This window comes from Mirounga leonina, unplaced genomic scaffold (assembly GCF_011800145.1).
Source record: "Mirounga leonina isolate KUSES-001 unplaced genomic scaffold, KU_Mleo_1.0 Mir_204, whole genome shotgun sequence".
NCBI lineage: Eukaryota > Metazoa > Chordata > Mammalia > Carnivora > Phocidae > Mirounga > Mirounga leonina.
Genome location: NW_023270513.1, coordinates 3,213,938 through 3,237,989, shown reverse-complemented (window position 1 = coordinate 3,237,989; position 24,052 = coordinate 3,213,938). Strand labels below are relative to the sequence as shown.

The 24,052-nt window shown below is 41.7% G+C and overlaps 1 protein-coding gene and 1 pseudogene across 2 annotated transcripts in view; one reads left to right on the top strand and one right to left on the bottom strand.

Moving 5' to 3' along the window:
* Positions 1-15,961, bottom strand: part of OGT (O-linked N-acetylglucosamine (GlcNAc) transferase) — a 34,555-nt gene extending 18,594 nt beyond the window's left edge. The window contains exons 1-5 of one of the 2 annotated variants that reach the window (XM_035028740.1): positions 15,710-15,961; positions 12,696-12,876; positions 11,584-11,827; positions 5,398-5,466; positions 1,971-2,087 (exon numbers count right to left, since the gene is read on the bottom strand). In XM_035028740.1, coding sequence (XP_034884631.1) covers positions 1,971-2,087; positions 5,398-5,466; positions 11,584-11,827; positions 12,696-12,876; positions 15,710-15,746 — 648 coding nt within the window. In that variant the 5' untranslated portion in view covers positions 15,747-15,961. The remainder of the gene's footprint in view (positions 1-1,970; positions 2,088-5,397; positions 5,467-11,583; positions 11,828-12,695; positions 12,877-15,709) is intronic. The other variant, XM_035028741.1, reaches the window with a different exon arrangement.
* A 2,049-nt stretch (positions 15,962-18,010) lies between these two features.
* On the top strand, positions 18,011-20,779 carry LOC118025892 (annotated as a pseudogene).
* Positions 20,780-24,052: the final 3,273 nt, after the last annotated feature.

Below are 24,052 nucleotides of genomic sequence, written 5' to 3'. Positions count from 1 at the left end.
CGTGCAACTTTTGATCTGGGGGTTGTGGGTTTGAGCACCATACTGAGTGTAGAGATTACTAAACAAATAAACTTTAATAACCCCCGTTATTTTAGTACCCACTCAGTCACAAACCTCAATGTTATCAAGATAACTTGTGTTATGTGAGAGCAAAATGTGTCCTGAAGGGAAAAATTTTAAACTAGGTCGGCTCCAATTTTACTGAGCTAAAAACTTCTAATGGTTGGCCCTATTTTATTCAAGATTAATAAGCCTAACTCTTCTAGGGATGCCTGGCTGGCTTAGTCTGTGGAACATGTGTCTCTTGATCTCAGGACTGTGGGTTTGAGCCCCGGTGTTGGGTGTAGAGATTACTTAAAAATAAAATCTTAAAGGGGCGCCCGGGTGGCTTAGTCAGTTAAGTGTCCAACTCTTGATTTTGGCTCAGGTCATGATCTCAGGGTCGTGAGATCGAGCCCTGCATCGGGCTCTGCACTGGGCTTGGAGCCTGCTTAAGATTCTCTCCCTCTCCATCTGCCCCTCCCCACCTCAAAAAAAATTAAATAGAATCTTAAAAAAAAAAAAAAAAAAAAGCCTAACTCTTCTAAAACATAATGGCAAGAAGCAGCAGTAGGAAATATATATCTATATATGTATATATATTTAATATACATTAATATACATTAAACTACATATTCAGTAAGACCTTAGTAAAATATGTAATTAGAGCTGTACACTCAGTAAGATACTTAAGGAGATACTAACCATTAAATGGTTTCATCCAAATAAATCTGAAGTTGTCTTAAAATATGGCCAGATATACCCAGAGCAGGGATTCTCAACCCTGGCCATAGTATTAAGAATCCACCTACTAAAGGGTGCCTGGGCTCTCTCACGTACCAGTTAAATTAGACCCTCTGAAGATGGGACCAGGAATTCCTATCTTTTATAAGCCCCTCCCACGCAATCAAGGTAGAGAACCACTGAGCAAGGGAGCACAGTGTAATAAATGCAAACTTTAACTGAAATACTGAAAAGGTGAAGGTAAATGAGTAATTGTGAACATACTGAAGTCCTAAAGAACACTTCCTCTTCACTTGTCTTTACTTCTATCACAAAGTACATAGTGTCTGGTTGTGTCTTCTTTGCCACTGATAAATGCCTAAATCTATTAATGGTGATACTCTGATTTTATCATTCCCTTTTCATTTACTAGCTGGAACACTGCTATAAATAGAAACTTCCCCCTACCAACTACTGGGTTACCCTGACGTCCAGTTCATACAGGAGAAGGAAGACAAATGCTTTGTTCTCCCCACTTTTAACCAGTTTTCAAAAGGAACTACTCCTTATCTTCCAAAGGTAACAAATGAGTATCCTCTTAGTATATTTATAAACTCACGGATTTAACACATTTGACAAGTTTCAATATATCTCAGTTAGTATTCCTGCTAAATGTTCAAGTCCCATCTTTAGCCAGCGTGAGCCTCTTCCAGTTGCCTTTTGAGTCCTTTCGACATAATATATATCAAAGCTGCCTTACTTTCTGGGCACTCCAGATTAATTCTGTACATTTCCTACCCCAATCTGGAATCAGCCTTTGACCAAGAAACCCTGCTTCTTTAAAGCGGCCCATCTTAAAAAAGGATATTTAATTAAAGTACATTTTCAATGCAAAACTGGAAACAGCCCGGGGGGTGGGAGGGCACCTGGCTGGCTCAGTCGATGGAGCCACGTGCGACTCTTGATCTTGGGATCATGAGTGAGTTCGAGGCCCATGTTGGGTACAGAGATTGTTTCTTAATCTTTTAAAATAAACCAACAAAACTGGAAACTGCCCTAACATATGCCATCCAGCAAATGCTGTAATACTGTCAGAGAAACAAAGATTAAGTGACGGATGAAGTAAAGGCCTATTACTTGGTTCTAAGTAAAAACACCCTGCACACATAAGCACGTCACAAGTACCAATTATTAATTTAATGACTAACCTTTTCAAAGTGATGAATTGCAAGCCAAATCTCTCCTTGTGCATTGAAAACACAGCCAAGATTACTCCAAGCTACTGCAAAGTTCGGTTGCGTCTCAATTGCTTTCAAATAACATGCCTTAGGAGGGGTTAATGAAAGAAGATGGGAGGGGAAGGAGGTAAAGGGAAAAGGGAAAATTTGTAAAGGGGAAAAAAAAAAAAAGATCGGGGGGGGGGGGAAGAAGGTGATATCATTATTCCTTCTCTGACCAGCCAAAAGTGACCCTGCAGCATAGGCTCGCTTGCGCCAAAACTAATGCGCTGCCACAGCTGGCTGCTCCTGCGCCTGCGCCACCGGAACCCAAGTGCAAACCACCATGTTCAGTTCTGCCAGCCGATAACCAGCCCTTTACACCGGCACTTATCTGGGAAGTCAGCTGCCTGAAGACTCCATGCTGGACGTCTCTTATCTGAACCCCTAAGGGCCGCTGCGACGTTTTCAAGTCAGAGCTAGAGGGTGCCACGCAGAGCCAAGCTTTCCCACCCCATGCCACCCCCACTAGTTTCCCAAAGCGTGTTATACAAAATGTTAATAGAGATCACTGGGAAAAAAAGGGTTTCATGATCAAATAAATGAGGAAAACAGAAAACAGGTTTCTTTGCTACAGAACTTGCCTAAGCCTCTAACAGTTTATACGGGGCGGGGGGGGGGGGGCTCCTCCCTCACCTTAGTTGACCATGGAACTCTTTTTCATTGACCATTTTCTTAGAATACCATGAAACACACTTTGGGAAACGCTGCCCTAAACAATACCGTTCCTCACTAACATCAAAACTGTGCTACTGAGGAGAAGAACGCCCTTCCGCCGTGTCAGGTATGAGAAAGCCAGGCTATCCATCCTCGCCACCCCCCTGACTCCCAAGGGGGACCGAAGCTGAAACCTCATATGACAGGATTGCACCTAGGTTGAGGTCCCTGTAATGCGAGCGCAAACATCGCTTGCGCAACCTAACAGCATCGCACTGCGCCATCGCTGCGGACTGCTGCGCTACGTAGAACACCCCCAGACGCAGCAAACGGCCAACCAGATCCATTAATCTACTAGACAGGCCCAGAGAGAATATTTGTTTAATGAGATTAGTTGGACTCGAGGTACGTTAAAACCCAATTTTATCCAAAAAGGCTACACGATAGGACTGAGGGAGCCAGTCAATCAGATTACTCATCTAGTCAACCGTTCACAGGGGCTCATTTGCACGCATTGCGCATTAACGCCGCGCAGCCTTTGCGCTACTGCAGGGTCACAGCGCATCATCAGAAGAGCAGAATGCTGCAATCCAAACAAAGAAGAAAAAAGGAAAAAAATGAACAACAAGGAGAGTTAGAAGCTTTTACTAGTAAATTATCTCTAATAATTTTTAATATCAATTAACTTTTACTTATCTTTGACAGAATTGTGGCTATAGTATAAAACATTCTCTTACATAACTTGCTCGTAAATAAAATTATTTTAAGCTGTTTCTGAAGCCACAAGACAGAAGATTCAGGCATGGAGGCAAATTGTTTGGCTGTGGCAGTTACAAACCCGTTACCATATTTCTCATCATGTGACTTTTCGGTGCGTTCCTTGCTGGAAGAGGAGGAGGTGTGTGTCTGCCCTAGATCCAGGCCTCGAGCTCCCTTCAGCGAGGCACCTTACGCATGGAATAGGAGGTTTCACCCACCTGAAACCTTCTAAATACAATATCAATGGTGAAAAACCAAAAACAAGAGAGAAAATAAAAACAAGATCATTAGTAAAAGTTCAACAAAGCAATTGAAATTCTTTGGATGTCTATTACATATGGGAATGAGGACAGTCTCAAGTCTGTAACATGGGAAACATGCAGAAGGGAGAGGGTTAATCAGGGCTATTGCATACAGCAGGGATTTTTGCTGGAAGAAAGGCTCTTCATTTTCTACAAAGACAACTTAATTTTGCTTCCATCTACTAGGAATATGCTGGCTTGAATTTTCAAATGCACTGATTACAAAAGAAATACATTGCATTTCACTCAAGAGTATATTCTTGTTCACTAAGTTCTCACAAAAACAGAATAAACATTTTTCAAACTAGGTGTCTCCAGAGCTCTGAAATAAAGAAGTCAGCAACCTAAGGCAGGCGCAATGTCTCAGCCTAAACCGATCTCTAAAGCTGCAGTGAAGTGCAATTCATGTTAGCTGTCCGCTTGGTGGGGTGACAATTAATAGGAGCTTATCAAATATTTGTTCTATAAATTACCAATTAGATTTATCAGCTAAGATTGAAATCCATTACAATTCATTAGCTGGAAACCTACATAAAGGTTAATCCAAAGTGTCAGCAGAATTTATGAGCTATGCACTTAAAACTAGTGCCTTTTAACATTAGATGGTGCTGAAAAGCCTTCGCCCTCCCTGGATAAAGCAGTCAAACAGACAGCTACGCTGCGCATACACTCCACGCATTAGCATGCGCGTGGGGCTCAGAGCAACAGGTGGGAGTTTCAGAAGCATTCTGGTTTCTCCCCACTCCTCACCCCTGCAGCGCGGTTGCGTAAGGTGGCTTGTAACAAGACAATTTCATTTGTCAATTTAATTTACAATTATACCAAAAGCTTTAATAACCCAACCTGGTGTTCAAATTCATTATTTGGAAACACAGAATGCTAAAAGCCACCTTTCCACTTTGGCAAGTTTTCTTTCGATCAGTCCATTTCCCAAACAAACCAGCTTTTTTGTCCTTCTGACTTTTTTTTTTTAAAGGAGGTAGGGCGGGGAGGAATAAAAGAAGGAAGTAAGGAAGAAAAGAAGGCAGACAACTAAGGGTTGGAAAAGAGGAAAAAGGAACTTCGGGGAGGGAGTGGGGGACAAGGGGCAGGATGTTCCAATTATGAATTTACAATCATTTTAACAGCCTTTCTTCCACTGTAAAAAGGGTAAGGAAGATGAAGGGAGGAAGGTTAAATAAGAATTTTAAATGCCAGTATTACAGGGTAACATTTGGATGAAATTCTTCTCCACTTACAAGCCACAAAGGACTTAGAAGAGCAGCATTTTCAATGGCACCTGCATCCTATAGGAGTCTTGAGCCAAATCACAGGCGCTCTGCTTGTCACCAGCAGGCAAGCCTCAGATTTAAAGGAATGTTACTTATTCCCACATAAGATCACGACGGAGCCCATTGTTATAAAGATGATCTAGCTCAGCAGAAAGGCTCCAAAATGTTCAGGTTCTTGCTTTACCCCCAGATTTAGAACAGATATGCCAAAGCCTGGCCCTGCTCTAGTCTGAGGTGATTCATGCCGTCAGTTTTCCTCAGTTTCACAGGACTGTTTTTTGGAGATAGCTCAATGAAGAGTTGAAGACTTGGCAAAAAGTACAAGTTTTCATAACACTGATGTTTAAATGTGTTCTATCAAACACCTACCTTGGCTTCTTCCAAGCGACCCAGGGCTTTGAGCAGGTTCCCCAGGTCACTGCGAACACAGTACAAATCCTAGAAACCGAGAGATACTCCTTAATTATACTGTCAACCAAAAAACACCTTGAAATTACTTTTATGCATCTAGCTCGCTGTCCTTTTATTCTGCCAATTAAAGATACTGCTTGACAAATTAAAGTACAGAACCAGGGGCGCCTGGGTGGCTCAGTTGGTTGAGCGGCTGCCTTCGGCTCAGGTCATGATCCCAGGGTCCTGGGATCGAGCCCCACATCAGTCTCCCTGCTCAGCGGGGAGCCTGCTTCTCCCTGTCCCTCTGCCTGCCTCTCTGCCTACTTGTGCTCTCTCTCTCTGTCAAATAAATAAATAAAATCTTTAAAAAATAAATAAAAATAAAGTACAGAACCACAATCCCACATCCTCAATTCCAATTCCAAGAAGTTCCAAAAGCTTATCTGATGATTAAACCTGACCAGAACTGACACAAAGCTATTTACAGAATTTATTGATCCCACTTAGTGGGAATACTCATACCTTCTGCTGCAGAAATATATGTGTTTTACTAGAAGGTGCTGCTCCAGACTCACCTGAGTTTTATACATGGTATTACCATCTTTCTAAAATCCTAAAAATTCTGAATTTTGAAATGCATTTGATCCCACCAGTTTCAGATAAAAGACTATGGGCCTTGGAACTAGAGAGTATTATGCTAAGCGAAATAAGTCAATCAGAGAAAGACAATTATCCTATGATCTCACTCATACGTGGAATTTAAGAAACAAAACAGAGGCTCATACAGGGAGAGAGGGAAAAATAAAGCAAGATGAAATCAGAGCAGGACACAAACCATTAAGAGACTCTTAAACACAGGAAACAAACTGAGGGTTGCTGGGGCGGGGGGGAGGATGGAGAAACTGGGTGATGGACATTAAGGAGGGCACATGATGTGATGAGCAGTGGGTGTTACGTAAGACTGATGAATCACTGAACTCTACCTCTACCTCTGATACTAATAATACATTATATGTTAATTGAATTTAAATTTTTAAAAATGGGGGGGAAAAAAGACTATGGACCTTACTATAGCTTCTCCTCTCCCTAAATGTCAGTTGCCTTAAAAAAAAAAAAAGGCACCAAATATTTGTTCAACTATTTTGTTCAAAGGTTATGATGAATCACTCCAGTATCAAGGGCCAAAACTTCTCCACAGTGAAAAAAAAGTATTTAGCTGTGACCGGCTATCAGCAAACCTACCCTTAGGCTGTCAGGCCTATTTAGAAACCTTGACTTCATTTCAGTATTAGACAGAAGGATTACCATCCAACCAAAGCTTCAATCCTGGCACCTGCCACTAGATTACTCATTAGTATTAAGTGCCATTAGAATTGAGTGGGTGAATAATGAAAAGCAGTTGACTCTGCTTTTTATTAGCAGCACAATTGTGTTGTTAGTCATCTGACTCACCAGTCCGTTCATCAGTATGAAAGACTCGTCAGAACAGTGAGCTTAAATTTTTATTTGTCCTTGTTTGCCTTTGTCATTCAAATCTATCAGTCAACAAGCACAGACAATGGCAATAGGGAGTAAGCTTATCATTCCAAACTGTTCCACGGGGGAAAAGAGCCTTATTAAGTCCCAGTAAGGGAAATTTTGCCAACTGTGCCGAAGTATCATCATATATATTATTCTACGCACAACTGTATTACGGTTTCCAGAATCAGGTGGTTAATTTTACTGATAAACAGCTTTTGTGATTGTATACTATCATCCATCAGGTGAACCAAAAGTCAGCCAGCAAAGAACAGGCTGCCACAGAATACCCTTATGGTTGACCATATTGGCTCAGTACCATGATCTACCTGATCTGTCCTCTCCTTTGAGCAATGAATGGTGTTTTGGGAGAGAATGACAGTCTCCCATGACCTCAAGTACAAAAGGCTAATACCAATCCTCAAAAAAAACACAGGTATCATTAATCTTACTACAAATTTATCCTCCTCTAATGAGTCTAAGCATTTTTAACCCTATTTATACTCAGAAGTAATGATTCTATAATCTTGCTATCTACTTTGTATAATTTTTCTTCCTCAACTTTAAGGGTTACCCTTCGGTTTTGGCTAACCATTAACCGTACAATCCAATCTGTTCATACAAGCTCTTCTACTATACCTGATTATTGCAGTTATTTATCTTTGGACTTTTACCAATTCCTATGCCTTTTCTGAGCCATAATAATCAAAATCTTGCAATAATTCTCCAACAGTGACCCTAACGGGCTATGTATTTTAGCCAACTGTTGCATACTTTCTATACTTTCTAATTCTATAAACTCGTGGACAGATGGCATCCAAGTGCTGACAGTGCCCACCTACATTTAGTAATATCACCTTGATCCATTAAAGCATACTAAATCAAGTTAACACAATGCCCACAGTTAAAAATAGATTATCTTCAAGATCACTAGAAGATAATCAACAAGGCAGTTTTAGAAAAAGGTAAAACATTTCCTATTAAATATAATACTGAAATCCCATTCTCCCATTTGGGAATCCAAACGTTTATGCACGCACAGCAGATTTCTAGGGAATTCAAGGATACCACTATTCTCCCAAAAGGTCAAAACCTAAGACTGCTTCAAAATAAGTAAGAATTTCCTATATAACCACCCCTCCTAAAACAGCACTTATTATTTCCTGCCTTTGTTCCTAGAGCCCCCACCCCTACCCACATCTATATACACACATACACATGAAGTAAAATCAGGTTGATAAAAACCTACAGTAGTTCTCAATTGCCTCTCAATTTAAATTTAAACTCCTCAGCCTCTATTCTTTCTAAATCTTCAAATTGACTCTCCTCTACTACACTCACTTCTTGTTACTACTTGACTCACCACTTCAGCCAAGGAAGTCTACTTGCTATTTACCTTCCTACAGAATGCTTAGGTTATAAGTACCCACTCAAGAAAATCTTCTGATTTAATACTCTCTAACAATAATCATCCAAAGAACTTACGCCCTTTTTCTCTTTACGGGTCAGGTCCTATCTCATATTATAATCCTCAACTTTTTCTCCCCAGCACATCACCCCAATTCCTAATAAAGCACTGCACACACAGTAAGCACTCAAATATTTAAATGTGACATTTGCACAGCAAACATAATAAAAAGCAGAGAGAACTAGAAATATATGGTTTTCCACAGCTTAGCTCACAACAGTAACAAATAACGTGACTATAACATGTGATGGTCAGGATGCCAGTAGCTCTCAGCATTATGCATCCACAATCAAAGCCAAAGCAACGTTTCAACCAACAGAGCTCCTTAGAGCAAGCAGGGGTTACAGCCATTTTACAAAGGACAATTTTATACAGAATTCATAAAAGGGACTGCTGGGTAGGAGGCAACTCTAGTGAACCATCATGTAGACTACCAGGTGTAATAGCACCTTCAAATACAACGGATTAAAATTTCAGTGAGATTATTAAATCATCCAACATTACAGAAGACAGTTCAGAACATAAAAATATGAAACAGCTCTAGGCCTTAAAATTTCTATAATCAAGTCACAGAATAACTTCTGTCATTAACTGGAAAGGATAAACACTGCTGAAAACAGATAACCAAGAATACTACCATCACCTTTTGCCTTTTCACTGCTGCAAAACCAAAATAACCTGATTTTAACTATTTTTCATAGAAGGCCAACTACATCTATGATTCAGGACAACAGTGCACTGCTAACAAGAGCACAACTTAGGAACAGACTCAAGACTCTGTGAGTACTGAACTGACAAAGGCATTTGGCAGTAAGTGAAATCTAGTTAAGACTAGATATCCTGAAACAAGTTAAAACATTACTGGTATAGTATATTTAAGGTGAAATCGAAGCAGTCTGCACAGTCCTTTCTACACTCTACACTGGTGAAGGCACAGAAATAAAACAGCACCTTCCACTAGTAGAAACAGAACCAGATGGGAATGCACAGCTGGTTCAATGTCTTTAAGGGGGTAGCCCCACGAAGTATTTTAGGACCATTTTTACTTCTTTGGGAGGGTACAATGACAAGCTTTCTGTTAACAGGTTAGATATTGAAAAACATGGTTCTGTCTCCCACTTCAGTTTTCCCTTCTCCTTCAGTTTTTCTACTCCTACAGTCTGGTATAAGGTCAGCAGCAGTGACTGCCCTGCTACACATGTAAACAATCGAAGACCTGAGCCAAGGGGATCAGAGTTCAAGATGTGGAGCCATAGCTATATAAGAGGGCACAAGTGAGTTTATACTGAATCAACAAGAGAAGGGTGGAACCAACCCTGATTAATAAAGGGTAAGGACTTCCTCCGACAACTAGGTGCACAAGTGAACTCTGAGCCCTGGCTCTTAAGAACAGGGTCCAAGCCCCAGTGGCAGGCAGTACAGGGTTCCCCCCATAATTTTTGGTGGTAACTAGCTAGATAATACTGCAATAAAAATCACAAAAAGCCACTCAAATCTACATATTATGTATCCTTTCAGAGATACTCAATGCATATAAGAAATTAGTTTCATCGGCTACCTCCAAGAAGAGTAGCGGGGAGACCTTTTCACTGTATCTGTACAAAAAGCAATGAACAAATAATAAATATTAAACTCTTAAAATTAACTGGAAAAATAATCATTAACAGATGTCATGATAAAAAGTGATTTCAGATCTTTTGCACAAACTACTAAATTAAGCTGCAGTTTCCAAACCTGTAAAATAGGGATTAAGGGATAGTAGGATATGATCAATGGTTTTCAAACTGTACTCAAGAGCTGCCTTGAGAGATGGGTGCCTTTTTTAATCTTTTATTTCTTCTCTCTTCTGTGGCTACTTTCAAGATATTCAATCTCAAAAGAAAGGAACAAAGAAAAAAAGAGACGGAAAAAACCAGACTCTTAAAAATACAGAGAACAAAGCGGTGGTTGCAAGGGGGGAGGTGGGTGGGTGGAATAGGTGAAGGGGATTAAGATACACTTATCCTGATGAGCACTGAGTAATGTATAGAATTGCTGAGTCACTATATTGTACACCTGAAACTAATATAACACTGTATGTTAATTACATTTGCATTAAAAGAAGAAAACAGTTACCAAGAGAAAAAAGTTATATTCAGGCTCAGGTTTTAATATCTTACTTCTCTATTACTACCTGTGTAATCCCAAGAAAGTTACATGACCCCTGACTTCTTTTTTTTAACTGGTAAAACTGACAATAATACCATCTACTCCAAAGGATCATCGTAAGCATTAAGTAAGACCAACATCTGAAACAACTGGCACAGTAGTATCTGAGCACATAGCGGATTTTCAATAAATGGTAGCTAACATAATTACTTATTAACCACTTCCAGACTTGTTGCAAAACTAAATGCTGACCACTTAGCTTGGTTATGTATTCCTCATTTTTTCTAGAGACCTACACTCCTTCTATCATTACCTCTTAAGTTTATATCTATCTTCTTTCCCTAACTACATCAAAAGTTCTGAGGGCCAGTCTTACGTCTTTTATGAATCTTTCAGAGACCCTACCACAGTGTGACCTTAACTTCTGCCAGCTAGGCCTCACTTGTTCACCAGAAAACATCTGCAATTCAGACCAAAAAATTGAAAAACTAATCAAAAACCTGGTTTGGATACTATCGCCTCAATTCTACCACTTTTAATTATGTTGAACGAAAAAAGAATAAGCTACTGAGGAACAAATTTCACAGCCTGGTTTTCATGTCACTGATCCACATAGTGGCATCTTGTTATAACTATTTCCTATTACAGATTAAGGCCCTTTATCCACTACTCCTTGAAAATCAATTAACCGTTACAAATACCTATCAGAACATATCCAAATTTAATCAAAACAACCCAAAGAAACAATGTCATATGTTCTGCACTTTTACAGGCATTATAAAAATAGATGTAGAACTTCTTGCTATAAGGGTAATTTTTGTGCTTTTTAAATGTACCTTGCTAGATAAAACGAATTTTTAAAAACATAATGCAGACCTGGTCCAAGCAATTTCACAATTTTAAGTCAACAAACATTTCTAAATTCTTAACTTTATTCCATGCAAAAACCTATTTAATGTCTGAAGTAGCAGGCTGTTTCTTTCTGGGCTTTTGTAAAGGGAAATAATAACCATTAAAATGTTACTCACAGGATTGTACTGAAGAGCAGAGACGTAAGCTTGAACTGCCCCTTCCATGTCACCTGCTGCTACCAATGCGGCTGCCAGGTTAATATAACCATCGATGAAATCTGGTTTGAGACGCAATGCATGCCGGTAATGCTCAATTGCTTCCTGCAACTGCCCTCTTTCCTTGTACACATTCCCCAAATTCGAATAGGCTTCTGCCAGAAGGGGGTTCTGTTTAATTGCCAGAGTGCTAAAGTGAGCAGATCTGGAAAAAGCGAAAAGTGTTGATACGTGGGTATGCGTGTTAGAGAGAGAAGGTATGGCCCATATGCAACTCAGTTTCTGAAGTTCCTGCGCTATTACTGCTAACTGTAGAACAAGACATTATCTTTTAACTGCCATACGGTAGGAAAAATTTTGGAAATCAAACTTTTCCAAAAGTAGAGGTATCCCAGATTTCAAATTGGAATGTTTTCTTATGAGATAAAATTCTTGCTAAAGTCTTCTTACCAAACTGCCACATTGTAAGACATGAACACTAAGATCAAGAATGAAAACGCTATGTGCATGACCTTCACTTTCCATTTGTTGATAAAAGGTAATGACACTCATCTTTAAATGTCTAAGTAAGCCAGAATGGCAATTTATTAAGAGGATAAGAACACAGATTCTTCCCTTTTGATTAATTCAACTGATTAGCTGACAGTAGCATATCATAAGGATTTGTGCATTTGCAACTTGAACCACATATGCACCCTCCTACCACAGCAATATACACCATCATTTCTGAGCATTTCCATTCCTCAAACTGACACACCTTACAAAGGTGAGACAGGATGCTCAGACGGAATAAATTAATCTTAGTATACCTGAACAGAGTTAAGAAGGCAGATGTAGGTGGAAAAATCTAGAAAAGGTCCCTAGTCATACTGATAATACAAACACCACCACAAAAGAAAGGAGAAAAACTGGCAGCTGGGCATGTCCCAAGTGGGCAAAAGAGCAGATGTGCGTTGGTGGCTTAGTTGAAACCCAGTACTGGAAAAATTTCAAATTCAAATATTTAAGTATCATTTTTTTAAGCTCAGCACCCAGAGGCAGCAATCACCAGCAGGTACCCCCACATCTCCTACCTGTCCAGCCTTCGACACTGGAAGTGTATAGATGAAAGTAATAAAAGCACACCAGTATTGTCTGGCTCTTGTCTCCAGAGCTGCATGCAGTGTCTCTCAGCTGCCTCAAAATCTCCTGCCTGATATTCTCGATGTGCCAACTCAGCTAACCCTTGGAAGGAAAGCATACGTTTCGTTGGTTCTGGAGAATCATCAAAACATTTGAGGGAAGGAGGGGGGAAAACAAAAAGTTAGAAATGCAAACCAAAAAATGTAAAAATATGGTATATTAAACTCAAAGATGAAAACGCTTGAAACTATGTAAAGCACTAGAGTGAGTGTTCTGCGCGTTATTTATACCTCCAAGTTAAACATCAGGTGCAGATTTGGCATTTTTAGAATTCACCATTAACTTTTCTTTCCTAGACCAGATAGAAACATTTACTTCCAAATAAGATTACATTTTGTGAACAAAAATACTTTGGACTTTTAAATCATAAGTCAGAGGTAGCATCTAAAGAGTCACCAAACATTATTCCCTATACCTTAGTTAACATACAGAAACAAAATATACAACGTGAGTTGCAAGGTCACAAAGATGTAATGTCAGAATGACCTACTGGAAACGTAATACTCCGTCCCATGTTTCAGGTTGGACTGCGGGGGGGGTGGATATTGGTAACAATCTCTCACTTCATCTGAGTGGGAGCACCAGATGTGTTTTTAACTCTTGAAATTACAATGCTGCATTTGTAGATTTCTCAACTTCGTTTTTTATTAAGGGATACACTAGAAACCAGCATAGGAAGGGGAAAACCCTAAAAATCAAGGTGCTATTTTTAAAACAGCTGATAAACAAGATGAATTAGTCTCTCAGGAGCCAAAATATTTAAAGGGTCATCAAACGTTTTAAGTAAAGACCCAAAATTACATTGCTCCTCTATTATCCCAAATTCACAATGGAGACCAAATTAGCTAAATCCCACCCACGCTGGTTCAAGACTAGCATTTTCCAAGAGCTCTGACACTGACTAAAGGATTAAGACATTGCAAACAACCCTATATAAACTAAGCAGTTACCTACAACTGCAATGATTTTGAGAAGGACTGGGGAAATGCTCAAATATAAGACCATTCGATAAAGTGGGGCAGAACGAGTAACAAATGAAAGCACTTCGCTCCGTGTGACTTAATTCAGATACATTAAAAGATACACGGTATCGCTAAAGCCCAGAGAGGGGGAGAAAAACAACCACAGACTGCCTAAGTCTCAATTGTAAACCCTTACTTAAACAATGATACATTACTAGGAATTTGATCATAGCACTTGCATTAGGAGGTTGGAATGCGAAACCATGTACAAATTACTTAAATTCTACCAAGGTCACAGTGACAAGCTCCAATTTGAGCCCTGCTCCCCAACCGTTAGAGCTGAGAAGTGATCTGTATACTCAGGAAAGCAAAGTAAATGTCCTGAGAGAACGTAAAGCTGACCACTACAGAAGCACAGAGACTTGCATCCAAATCTGGGTGAGGTGGTATCTCAAGTAGAAACTGGTGAATTAATTACATTTCAGACAAATCTCTGTAACTTCCTAGCTCCTCATTTTAAGACACTATCAACTTTTCAAAGCCCCTTAGGTAATATTAACACTTGAAATGGCAACTTCCTCAAACAAAATAACACACAGAAAAGGGCAAGCTAGTTCAGAATCTTACATCTTTAGGAATCTGTGGAAGGAAGGGGAACACTAATTATTAAATCCCACTACCCACAATCTCACGGATTAAGATGCAACGGAAGATTCGGCTATAACTTCCTGCACAATGTCCGAAAATAATAAAAGCCTTGATACATCTCAACTGAGAAACAACAAAATAACCTCGTGGGAAACCTTAGAACCGCAGCCCAGTCCCCCCCCCCCCCTTCCGCCCCAAATAGCCTCAATATGGAAAGGCAGCTGAAGGACACTCCTATAATTTGGTTCTCGTATTTTTAGTACCGAATGCTCTCGACTGAATTGTCTAAAAGGGCAACCGCCTTGCACTTGTGCAGCTACACTCCAGTTGCTTTACAAACTCTTCAAGCAAGGATGAAAACTTAAAAAAATACACACCCTATGAATAAAGAGACACTAAGCTAAAGAATGGGGATGGAAGACCCAGAGGCAGCGGCGGAGGAATACAGGGAGAAAGTAACACAAAGCAGGAACTCGGCGGGCAGGGTGGTCAACGCCAAAGCACCAGCACCAGGGTGGTTTCCCCCCAAGGATAGGAAGTGGACCGCAGGGCTGGCAACCTCGCGAAGGAAAGGGTGTGGTTCCCCCGCGGGAGGGGAGGGAAGACGGGATGGGAAATCCAGGCTGGGGGCAGCGGGTGGAATTGGGCGATGGCAAAAGGAACCCCTGGAAATTTCCAGTCTAAACCGGGGCCGCTCGACCGAAACACCACCAGAAAGGCGCTGCCCAGCGGGGTGCTGCTCAGTAGCCCCTCTTCTCGAGATTACTTACAGCACACCAAGGAGCTTTTCTGCTCGTCCTCGGGTGATGTAAAGTGAGGACATGATTACATCGGAATGGCACCCCCCCCCCCCCGACTGACAGAGAAGAACCAAATCTGGCTAAGGGGAAAGGGCTGGAGGGGGGCCGGGAGGGGGCAGAGGAGGGGGCGGTGGGCTGAATTAGGGGAGAAAACGACTGCGAAGGCGAGTGAAAGGGCAGGGATTCCAATGCAGTCCATTCCGAGACATTCCAAGCGCGCACGTGTGGCAGAGGCGTCCCGAGAGAGTCGGAAGCTAGAAAATTGATGGGATTAAAAAAGCAAAAATGGAAGCAGAAAGCAAGCAAGAGAAGAGGAAATGTTCGAGGAGCGGACGACAGCGGAAAACCCGAACAGATGCCGGGAGACGACGAAAAGCTCAGCAATGCCACGGACGTAATGGGGATGGCTAGGGGGGAAGGAAGGGGGTGATGAGAGGTAGAGGACGGCGCGAGACCCCGACGGGGCGTCTGCCAAGGTAGAACGGACACCGGTACCTGTGCTGTCGGCCACGTTGCCCACGGAAGACGCCATCTGGAGCTTCTTGACGGAGAACGAGAGGAGGGTAACTGACCCGCTGCCGCCGCTACTGGCAAGAATGTTTCTAGAGGTAGTAGTAGTAAGAGGGCGGCAGCCGTACCAGTGTTGTGGCAGGCTTAAGCGGCGGCAGCAGTTACAGGCTTCGAACCTTAGGAACTCGGGGTGGCCATCTACCTCTCACGGTCTTGAAATGGCGGCGACGGCTCCTCGGCCGAAACAACACGGGCCGGAACTACTTTCTGTTACAATCAAGTACCAGCGCGGAGGTAGCGCGGTAACCAGCGCTACCGACAAAATGACTATAATCAAAGTCGCCAGCTCTTCTGTAACCTTCCGCCCAGGGCTCATTGCGACAAACGCGATTGTGTCGAAAGCGCATGCGAGCAACCCTGTCAACCCTACTCGCGCTTAGGGCACTGGCTGGGGCAGGAGCGGCCAAGTTTTTCAATAGCGAAGCGGAGGGTTAAAAAGAAACCCGTCTACACGACGGGCACATTTTTGTCGGACTTGTACGGTCTCTTACCTAGCCGGTCATGGAGATTTTTAGTACCGATGCCAGAGGCGTCTAAAAAATTCCATCAACTTTATTCGTGTAAAAAAATTGATAGTTACAAGGTCGATGGATCAGTCTGAGCAAGTGAATGTCAATGTTTATATTTCAAAGACTGAGCTGTTGTTCAAAACGATGGCGGAGAAGGTTATAATTTGAACGAGTCTCAATTCTGATCCCACCCACTGATTTAAGCACTTTTGATGAAAAACCCTGATACTTTCACCGGGCTAAATGAACCCCAACATCTCAGATCGTAGCCATATAGTCCGAAATTTCAAAATCGTTTTGGTGTTCAGCATAGTTCTGCCCACGGTCTTAGGGCAAAATGCTTCATGCTGAGAGTTTGCATTCCAAAGGCAACCATAAAAAATGTTAAAGATGATTCATATTCGTCAAAATCCTTGACTCTCTTCTGAGTTGTAACTTCGCTTCCCTCAGATAGCTTTGCAGATCCTAACGATCGACGATTCCATTTAGCTCAAGGCAGTTCAACGATGACAGATGAATTCACTTGCCATCTACCTAAAACCACACATCCAGATTGAGTCTGATTTGCCTCCACTTCCCTGAACAAATCAACTCCTGTGATCGTCCTGTAGTCTGAAGTCCATTGTTCAGATATTTTGTAACGTAAGTATTAATTTATACCTCCTTGTAGAAAGGATTTAAGGTACCTTGCCACGTCAGCAAGAAATTTTTATAAGCCCATGGAGGCAACAAGTTGGATCTCTCAGAGCCTTTTTATTTCAAAAACTCATCCTTGATCTAAGAAAACAGGTCAGTGAATTTCTTCAAAAACGTTTCTACTACCTTTTCATTGGACTACATTAAAAAAAAAACCAAAAACAAAAACCCTAAGCCCTCGAGTTCTGCTTCAATTTCTTCAGCACAGTTCACAAACTGTTAATTACGGATATGTGCACAGAGAAAATTCCTGTTGATAATTTCTCCCATCACATCTGATGATTAATAGTCACAGGCAATGAAAAAGACAAAGTTCACTCCACAGACTCTCTCTGGAAATTGGGTACCAACCTCGTCTCTCAGATTGATTTAACTGGGAAGACCTTTTCTCCCCCTTCTCATTACAGGTGCCCCATCTGTGGCAAATAAACTCAGCTTTTCAGCTTTTAGAACAGACTTCTCAGATTCCACTGGCAGATGTTTAGGCCTCACTCATTAGCCGGTGCTAGCTAATTAAGTAAAACTCTTTTTGTTGTTCAATGTCAGGTCATGTTCCCTGTCAGGCCGGCTATTGGGCATATCCCTACTTGTGGTCTAAGTTTCCTTATGGGGAGAGAGAAGAGTCAGGGGATATTATGGTACATTTTACTGCTGTGAGAAGCTGGATGGTGAGGCTCACAGTGGTTCAATCAGGAAAAAACCCCAGCTGAAGGCTCAAGACCCCCTCCAGGTACCTTCCGGGCATAGCACCCGGAAGGTTTAGTCTGAAGGACTTACTCATTGGACAAACACACCTTCTTTGGCCAGTCAGGTAACATTTACTAGCACACCCCTTCGTGCAAGGCACGGTGGGGGACACAGAAATCAACAAGACGAGATCTTTGCCCCCAAGGAACTTGAAGCCCAGTTAGGCAGACACAAAAAAGCCCCTGGAGCATAAAACGGAAGGGTATTATTTAGGCGATAAAATACATTAAGGTCTATAAATATCTGGGGAGGGAACAGTCACTTCAGGCTGGAGGCCCGACCTGGGCATGGAAGAGGGGGCTTTTGTGTATTCTCTTCCGCCCTGATTTCTGGTTATTTTTCCCCCCTCCCTTTCATGGGCAGCGATTCTAAATTCAGAATCATCTGAAATAAATCAGCCCCGTCTTCCACCCCAGCCCCAAACTTTGCCTGCGTGCTAACATCGCTAATGGCGTATTAGGTTGTGGTTACCGTGCCGCAAAGTGCCACACATTTCGCGGCTTACAACGGCACGCATTTCGCAGCCCTGGCGCGGGCTTTGGGCGACGGAGCGGGAGTCACGATCTGGCCGCTGTCGCCGCCCGCCGCCGCTGGAAAATGGCTCCAAGGGTTAAAGGAAGCTGGAGAAACACACATGGAGGGATGTAGCACCGCAGGCGTCTCCAGATGTTCGGGAATAACATTCCAGAAAGAGATTGAGCCCCCGCGGATTAGAGGACTAGTCATCACGAAGAAAAGTAGTCTTAAAACCTTCCAGAAATCTTTGAACCTGAATCAAAGTAGACGAGACACTGACTTCATGGTAGGACAATAACCATCCCTAGCCAGTGTTTGGAAACCACGATTCCTTATTTGGTAGCTGCTAAGGTGGAGATATGACCGGCTGTGCTGTCACCAGTGGAGATGAAAAAGGGGGGGGGGGATCAAAGAGTCAAAGCTTAACGGATACATGAAAAGGGCTGCTTTCTGCAGAACAAAAAGCAGAAAGACAAGGGGAGCCCACCCTCTGGGAGCTCTGCCAGATGAGGATACCTTTTCCTCTCTTCAGCACCCATAGTCTTTAAAGATGTGAGAGCTCAAAGACCAATGAGGTCAGGGGCGCCTGGGTGGCTCAGTCGGTTAAGCGGCTGCCTTCGGCTTAGGTCATGACCCCAGGGTCCTGGGATCGAGCCCCGCGTCCGGCTCCCTGCTCAGCGGGGAGCCTGCTTCTCCCTCTCCCTCTGCCAGCGGGGAGCCTGCTTCTCCCTCTCCCTCTGCCTGCCTCTCTGCCTACTTGTTCTCTCTCTCTCTATCTCTCTGTCAAATAAATAAATAAAATCTTTAAAAAAAAAAAAAAAAGACCAATGAGGTCCACTGCCCTTAGCAATCATCACTATAGTCCTACCCTGTGGCCTCTTGACCCACGAACTCTGAGGAGAGGGGTATCAAAATGGAGGAGGCGAGAGTCACAGCTTTGGTTCCTTCTTCCAATCCAAGTCCAGCACGGAATGGTGTTTGAAAAGATTTTCACAGTCTTCAGCCTGGCACCGTCTGCCAAGAACAAAATAATTCATAAAGGAGTTCAGAATCCCCAAATGGAGACCTGCAATGTCACCTCAATGAAAACGTGTCTGTAATTAGTGGACACACACCTCAATACTGTATTTGGTATTCTGGATCCTTCCAAAGGTGGAAGGATCATCTAACTATTGTCTGGTTAGTTCTTCTCCCATGGAAGTTTCTGCAGTTCCTTCTCTCTCTCTCTCTCTCTTTTTTTTTTTTTTTTTAGGATTTTATTTATTTATTTGAGAGAGAGAGACAGAGACAGAGAGAGTACAAGCAGGGGGAGAGGCAAAGGGAGAGGGAGAAGCAGACTCCCCGCTGAGCAGGGAGCCAACATGGGGCTGGATCCCAGGACCTGGAGATCATGACCCAAGCTGAAGGCAGCCGCTTAACCATCTGAGCCACCCAGGCGCCCCTCTGCAGTTCTTTCTCAAGTGCGTGGGGGAGGCAGGGGACTCTTTCTCTGAAAATGGAAGTCAGGTAGACCAGAGCCCTACAGTCATTGCCCCAGAGATCTTTGTGCATCAGTCTGTGAATGGCTTGTTGACACCATAGGCATCACATTGCAGAGCCCAAGAACAAGACATGATGGTGTCCCCCCACGCTCACCATTGCTACCTCCAATGCAGAATAATCAAATCCAAAGGAACTTCAGCGGACTCACCGGCACAGATGTCCTTGTGTCTAAAATTAGGTGCTATCAGAGCGCCTGGGTGGCTCAATTGGTTAAGCAGCTGCCTTCAGCTCAGGTCATGATCTCAGGGTCCTGGGTTCAAGCCCTGCGTCTGGCTCCCTGCTCAGCGGGAAGTCTGCTTCTCCCTCCCCCTCTGCCACTCCCCCCACCCGTGCACACACTCTCTCACTCTCAAATAAATAAAAAAAAAATATTTAATAAAATAAAAGTATGTGCTACCATTTGAATTTTGATCCTGACTCCGCTCCTGGGATTGCAAGAGCTTATGACTCAATGAAAAGTAGTGGTCTTATGGTTGTGACAAGCCTTACAGAGTTGCTGAAAAAAAAAAAAAAAACTTGTGAAATAAAGATGGTACTGGGAACCAGTCACATGCTGGGAGGCAGAAGGGAATCTAGTAAATGTGCCAGATGGTTCTTTTCTTGTTCTGGATAGTTCTGATGACTGTTATCTTTTAAGCTCGAGCTTTCGCTCCCATGGTAAAAACACTTCACACTAGAATTGAGCACTCAAACAGTAGGTTTCTCTTTGATGAACAACCAGATGTGTGGATGGACAATTCCTGATCTAATTAAACATTCAACCAGGGACTCTGAAAACAGAGCTTTGTCTTATTCAGGGCCTTCGTTGCCTGAATCTGCAATTCACCCCGTCAGACTTACCAGTTGAGTATCATGATTCATGCAGGTGCGTTCTTTGTAATACCTGTCTCATTTTGTTATGTTTCTGTATACCAGAATAGACTTAATTCAAAAACTGCCTTTGCCAAACAAAATGAAGGATTAGTGACAGGAGAAGCATTCATGAAAATGAGGAGAACCCTGCATCTTGTACTTTGTGTTCAAGAAAAAAATTTGAAATCCAGTTTACAAACTTCCATTGCTATTAAAATCTTTTGCTGCTACAACTCTGAGTTTTGTTTTGTTTTTTAAGATTCTTATTTATTTATTTGACAGAGAGAGACACAGCGAGAGAGGGAGCACAAGGAGGGGGAGTGGGAGAGGGAGAAGCAGACTTCCCGCTGAGCAGGGAGCCCAATGCAGGGCTCGATCCCAGGACCCTGGGATCATGACCTGAACTGAAGGCGGACGCTTAATGACTGAGCCACCCAGGCGCCCCAACTCTCAGAGTTTTTTGACGAAAAGGGTAATCCATTTGTTTAGAGGTGGGGAAGTGTCAGCAAGGTGTCCTGAGTTTGCTTTTGGTTCTTTAAAAAGGAAAGTCTTGAGATTTTAGAGGTGTGAATTATCATCCACCATGGGCAAAAAAAAAAAAATTGCCATGTGAATTATCAGATTCTCCTTAATCCACCCCCCCCCACCATCCTGTGCTGCTGGCCGCTGTGATTTCTATGCATTGAGAACACATTGCACATGTATTCAACCCAAAGTAAAGTTGAATGAAAGTTTTAGGATGAAAATTGTTGTCTCCTTAAATGGCTTATTTTCAAAAAGATAGTGTTAAAGAGACATGTGACAAAAATGCAGAGTTTACATAAACACTGAAAATGATTTTTAATCTCGTAGTGAATTAATAACGCTCTTTTCTCTATTTTTAAGATTGTGCGAATTTTCTGGTTGTGAAAAGTTGAGAATTTTTCCGTTGCCTTCATTTTCATCTAGTTGTTTGTATATTTTTTAATGACCTTACATTTTAAAAAATCTTAAAGAAATGTATGCACCAATTTAGAAATTGTTGCCTTTTCTGTCATTAAACAAATTGGCATAACATATAAAGACCCATGGAACTAGAACTATTATTAAAGAAATATTACATGATGTTAGATTCCTATGGTAGCAAATTTTTGTGTCGCTTTCCTTTGGCAAACATTTTCTCTTAATTTCTTCAACTTAATCAACAATTTCTTGGGTGGAACCTGATTGTACAACTCACTTTCATAAACAGATTTGATTCTCTTACAACATTAAACTTTTTATCAAGTTTTTAATTGATTTAGATATAAGGAGAACATTGTTTTGCAGTTGGATTCATATTTTTCATTAATGTAGTCACTAGTAAAATGTGCTAGATTTGACCCCTGCCCCCACCGAATACTCTAGTTCAAAAAATGTGGAAAATGTGAAGCATTATAAGAAAAATACTAAAACCATATCAGATATGTGGAAGTCTTATTGCCTACCGTATATAGTGCCATTTTTAAAAAGTTTTTTGTTGGGGCGCCTGGGTGGCTCAGTTGTTAAGCGTCTGCCTTCAGCTCAGGTCATGATCTCAGGGCCCTGGGATCGAGTCCCGCGTCAGGCTCCCTACTCAGCGGGAAGCCTGCTTCTCCCTCTCCCACTCCCCCTGCTTGTGTTCCCTCTCTCACTGTGTCTCTCTCTGGCAAATAAAATCTTTAAAAAAAAAAGTTTTTTGTTTCTTTTTAATTTAGCTAAGTCTTGGTTAATTTGGAATCATTGGTTAATCATTTTACCTCTGATTCAGTAGTGGGGGGGGGTTATCCCTAATATTTTTTAGTTATTTTGAAATGCAGAATGTGTATTCATTGCACAATGCTATAATACAGTGTTTTGAGATTACCCAGTACAGAACATGTTTCCAGTTACACAGCCTTAAAGGAAAATGTTTCTATCTAAGATGAAAGATGTAATTCAAGATGTTTCTTCCTTTGTTACTTATCCTCACGTGAACGCAAGGGTAGAAGTCTTAAGTCAAACCCGTGACTTTGTCATTCAAACATATCTGTATCCCCACTTTTTTCTCTATTTGTGTTCTTAAAGTCAGAATTGAGATATTACCAAGGAAAGACACAAAGCCATAATATCATGGTACTATGTGTTTGTACTAAAAGGGGAAAAGGTAATTAATTAATTTTGGTGGAGCATTGATTGTACCTTGTTAAGAAGGCTCCTTTTTCATTTTCTGATATATTTTCACCTAATAGGATTGACCATGGAATATTGTAATAATATAATTTAAGGTTTCACTGTAAACTATTTGGATTAAGAATTATTATGAAGTTGTAAACTTGTCAAATTAATGTAAGACATTTTAAACTAGTTTTTCGTGAAGCTACTTATTATTATTTTTTAAATAAAATAAAATTTTCAACAAAATACTAGCTAATAGGATCCAACAGTACACTGAAAGGATTACCCCCCACGACCAAGTGGGATTTCTTCGTGGGCTGCAGGGGTGGTTCAACATCTGCCAGTCAATCAGCATGATACACCGCAATAATAAAAGAAAGGATAAGAACCATACGATCCTCTCAATAGATGCAGAAAAGGCATTTGACAAAATGCAGCACCCTTTCTTGATAAAAACCCTCCACTATGTAGGGATAGAGGGAACATAACCTAATATCATAAAGGCCATATACAGAAGACCCACAGCGAATATCATCCTCAACGGGGAAAAACTGAGAGCTTTTCCCCTAAGGTCAAGAACAAGACCTGATGCCCACCCTTACCACTGTTGTTCCACATAGAACTTGAAGTCCTAGCCTCAGCCATCAGTCAACAAAAAGAAGTAAAAAGTATCCAAACCTGCAAAGAAGTCAAACTCCGATTCTTCACAGAAGACCTGATACTCTATGTAGAAAACCCGAAAGACTCCACCCCAAAATTGCTAGAACTGATGCCGGAATTCAGCAAACTTGCAGGATGTAAAATCAACACGCAGAAGTCTGTTGCAAAGCTACTTCTTTGTAAACAACTTTTTGAAGTATAGTTGACACACAATGTTACATTGGTTTCAGATGTAGAACATAGTGATTCAACAACATTCTGCTATGCTCACCACCAGTGTAGCAACCATCCTTCACCCTCCGATGCTCTTCCAATACCCACTGACTATATTCCCCATGCTATACCCTTCATTCCCTAGCTGAAAGCCCGTGCCTCCCATGCCCCTTCACCCATTTTGCGCTTCTTCCCACCCCCTCTGCTTTCTGGCAACCACCAGTTTGTTCCCTGTATTTATGAGTCTGTTTGTGCTGTTTTGGTCTGTTCATTTATTTTGTTGGCTTTTTTTTTAGATTCCACATATAAGTGAAATCCTATGGTATTTGTCTTTCTCTGCATGACTTATTTCACTTAGCATAATACCCTCTAGGTCCAT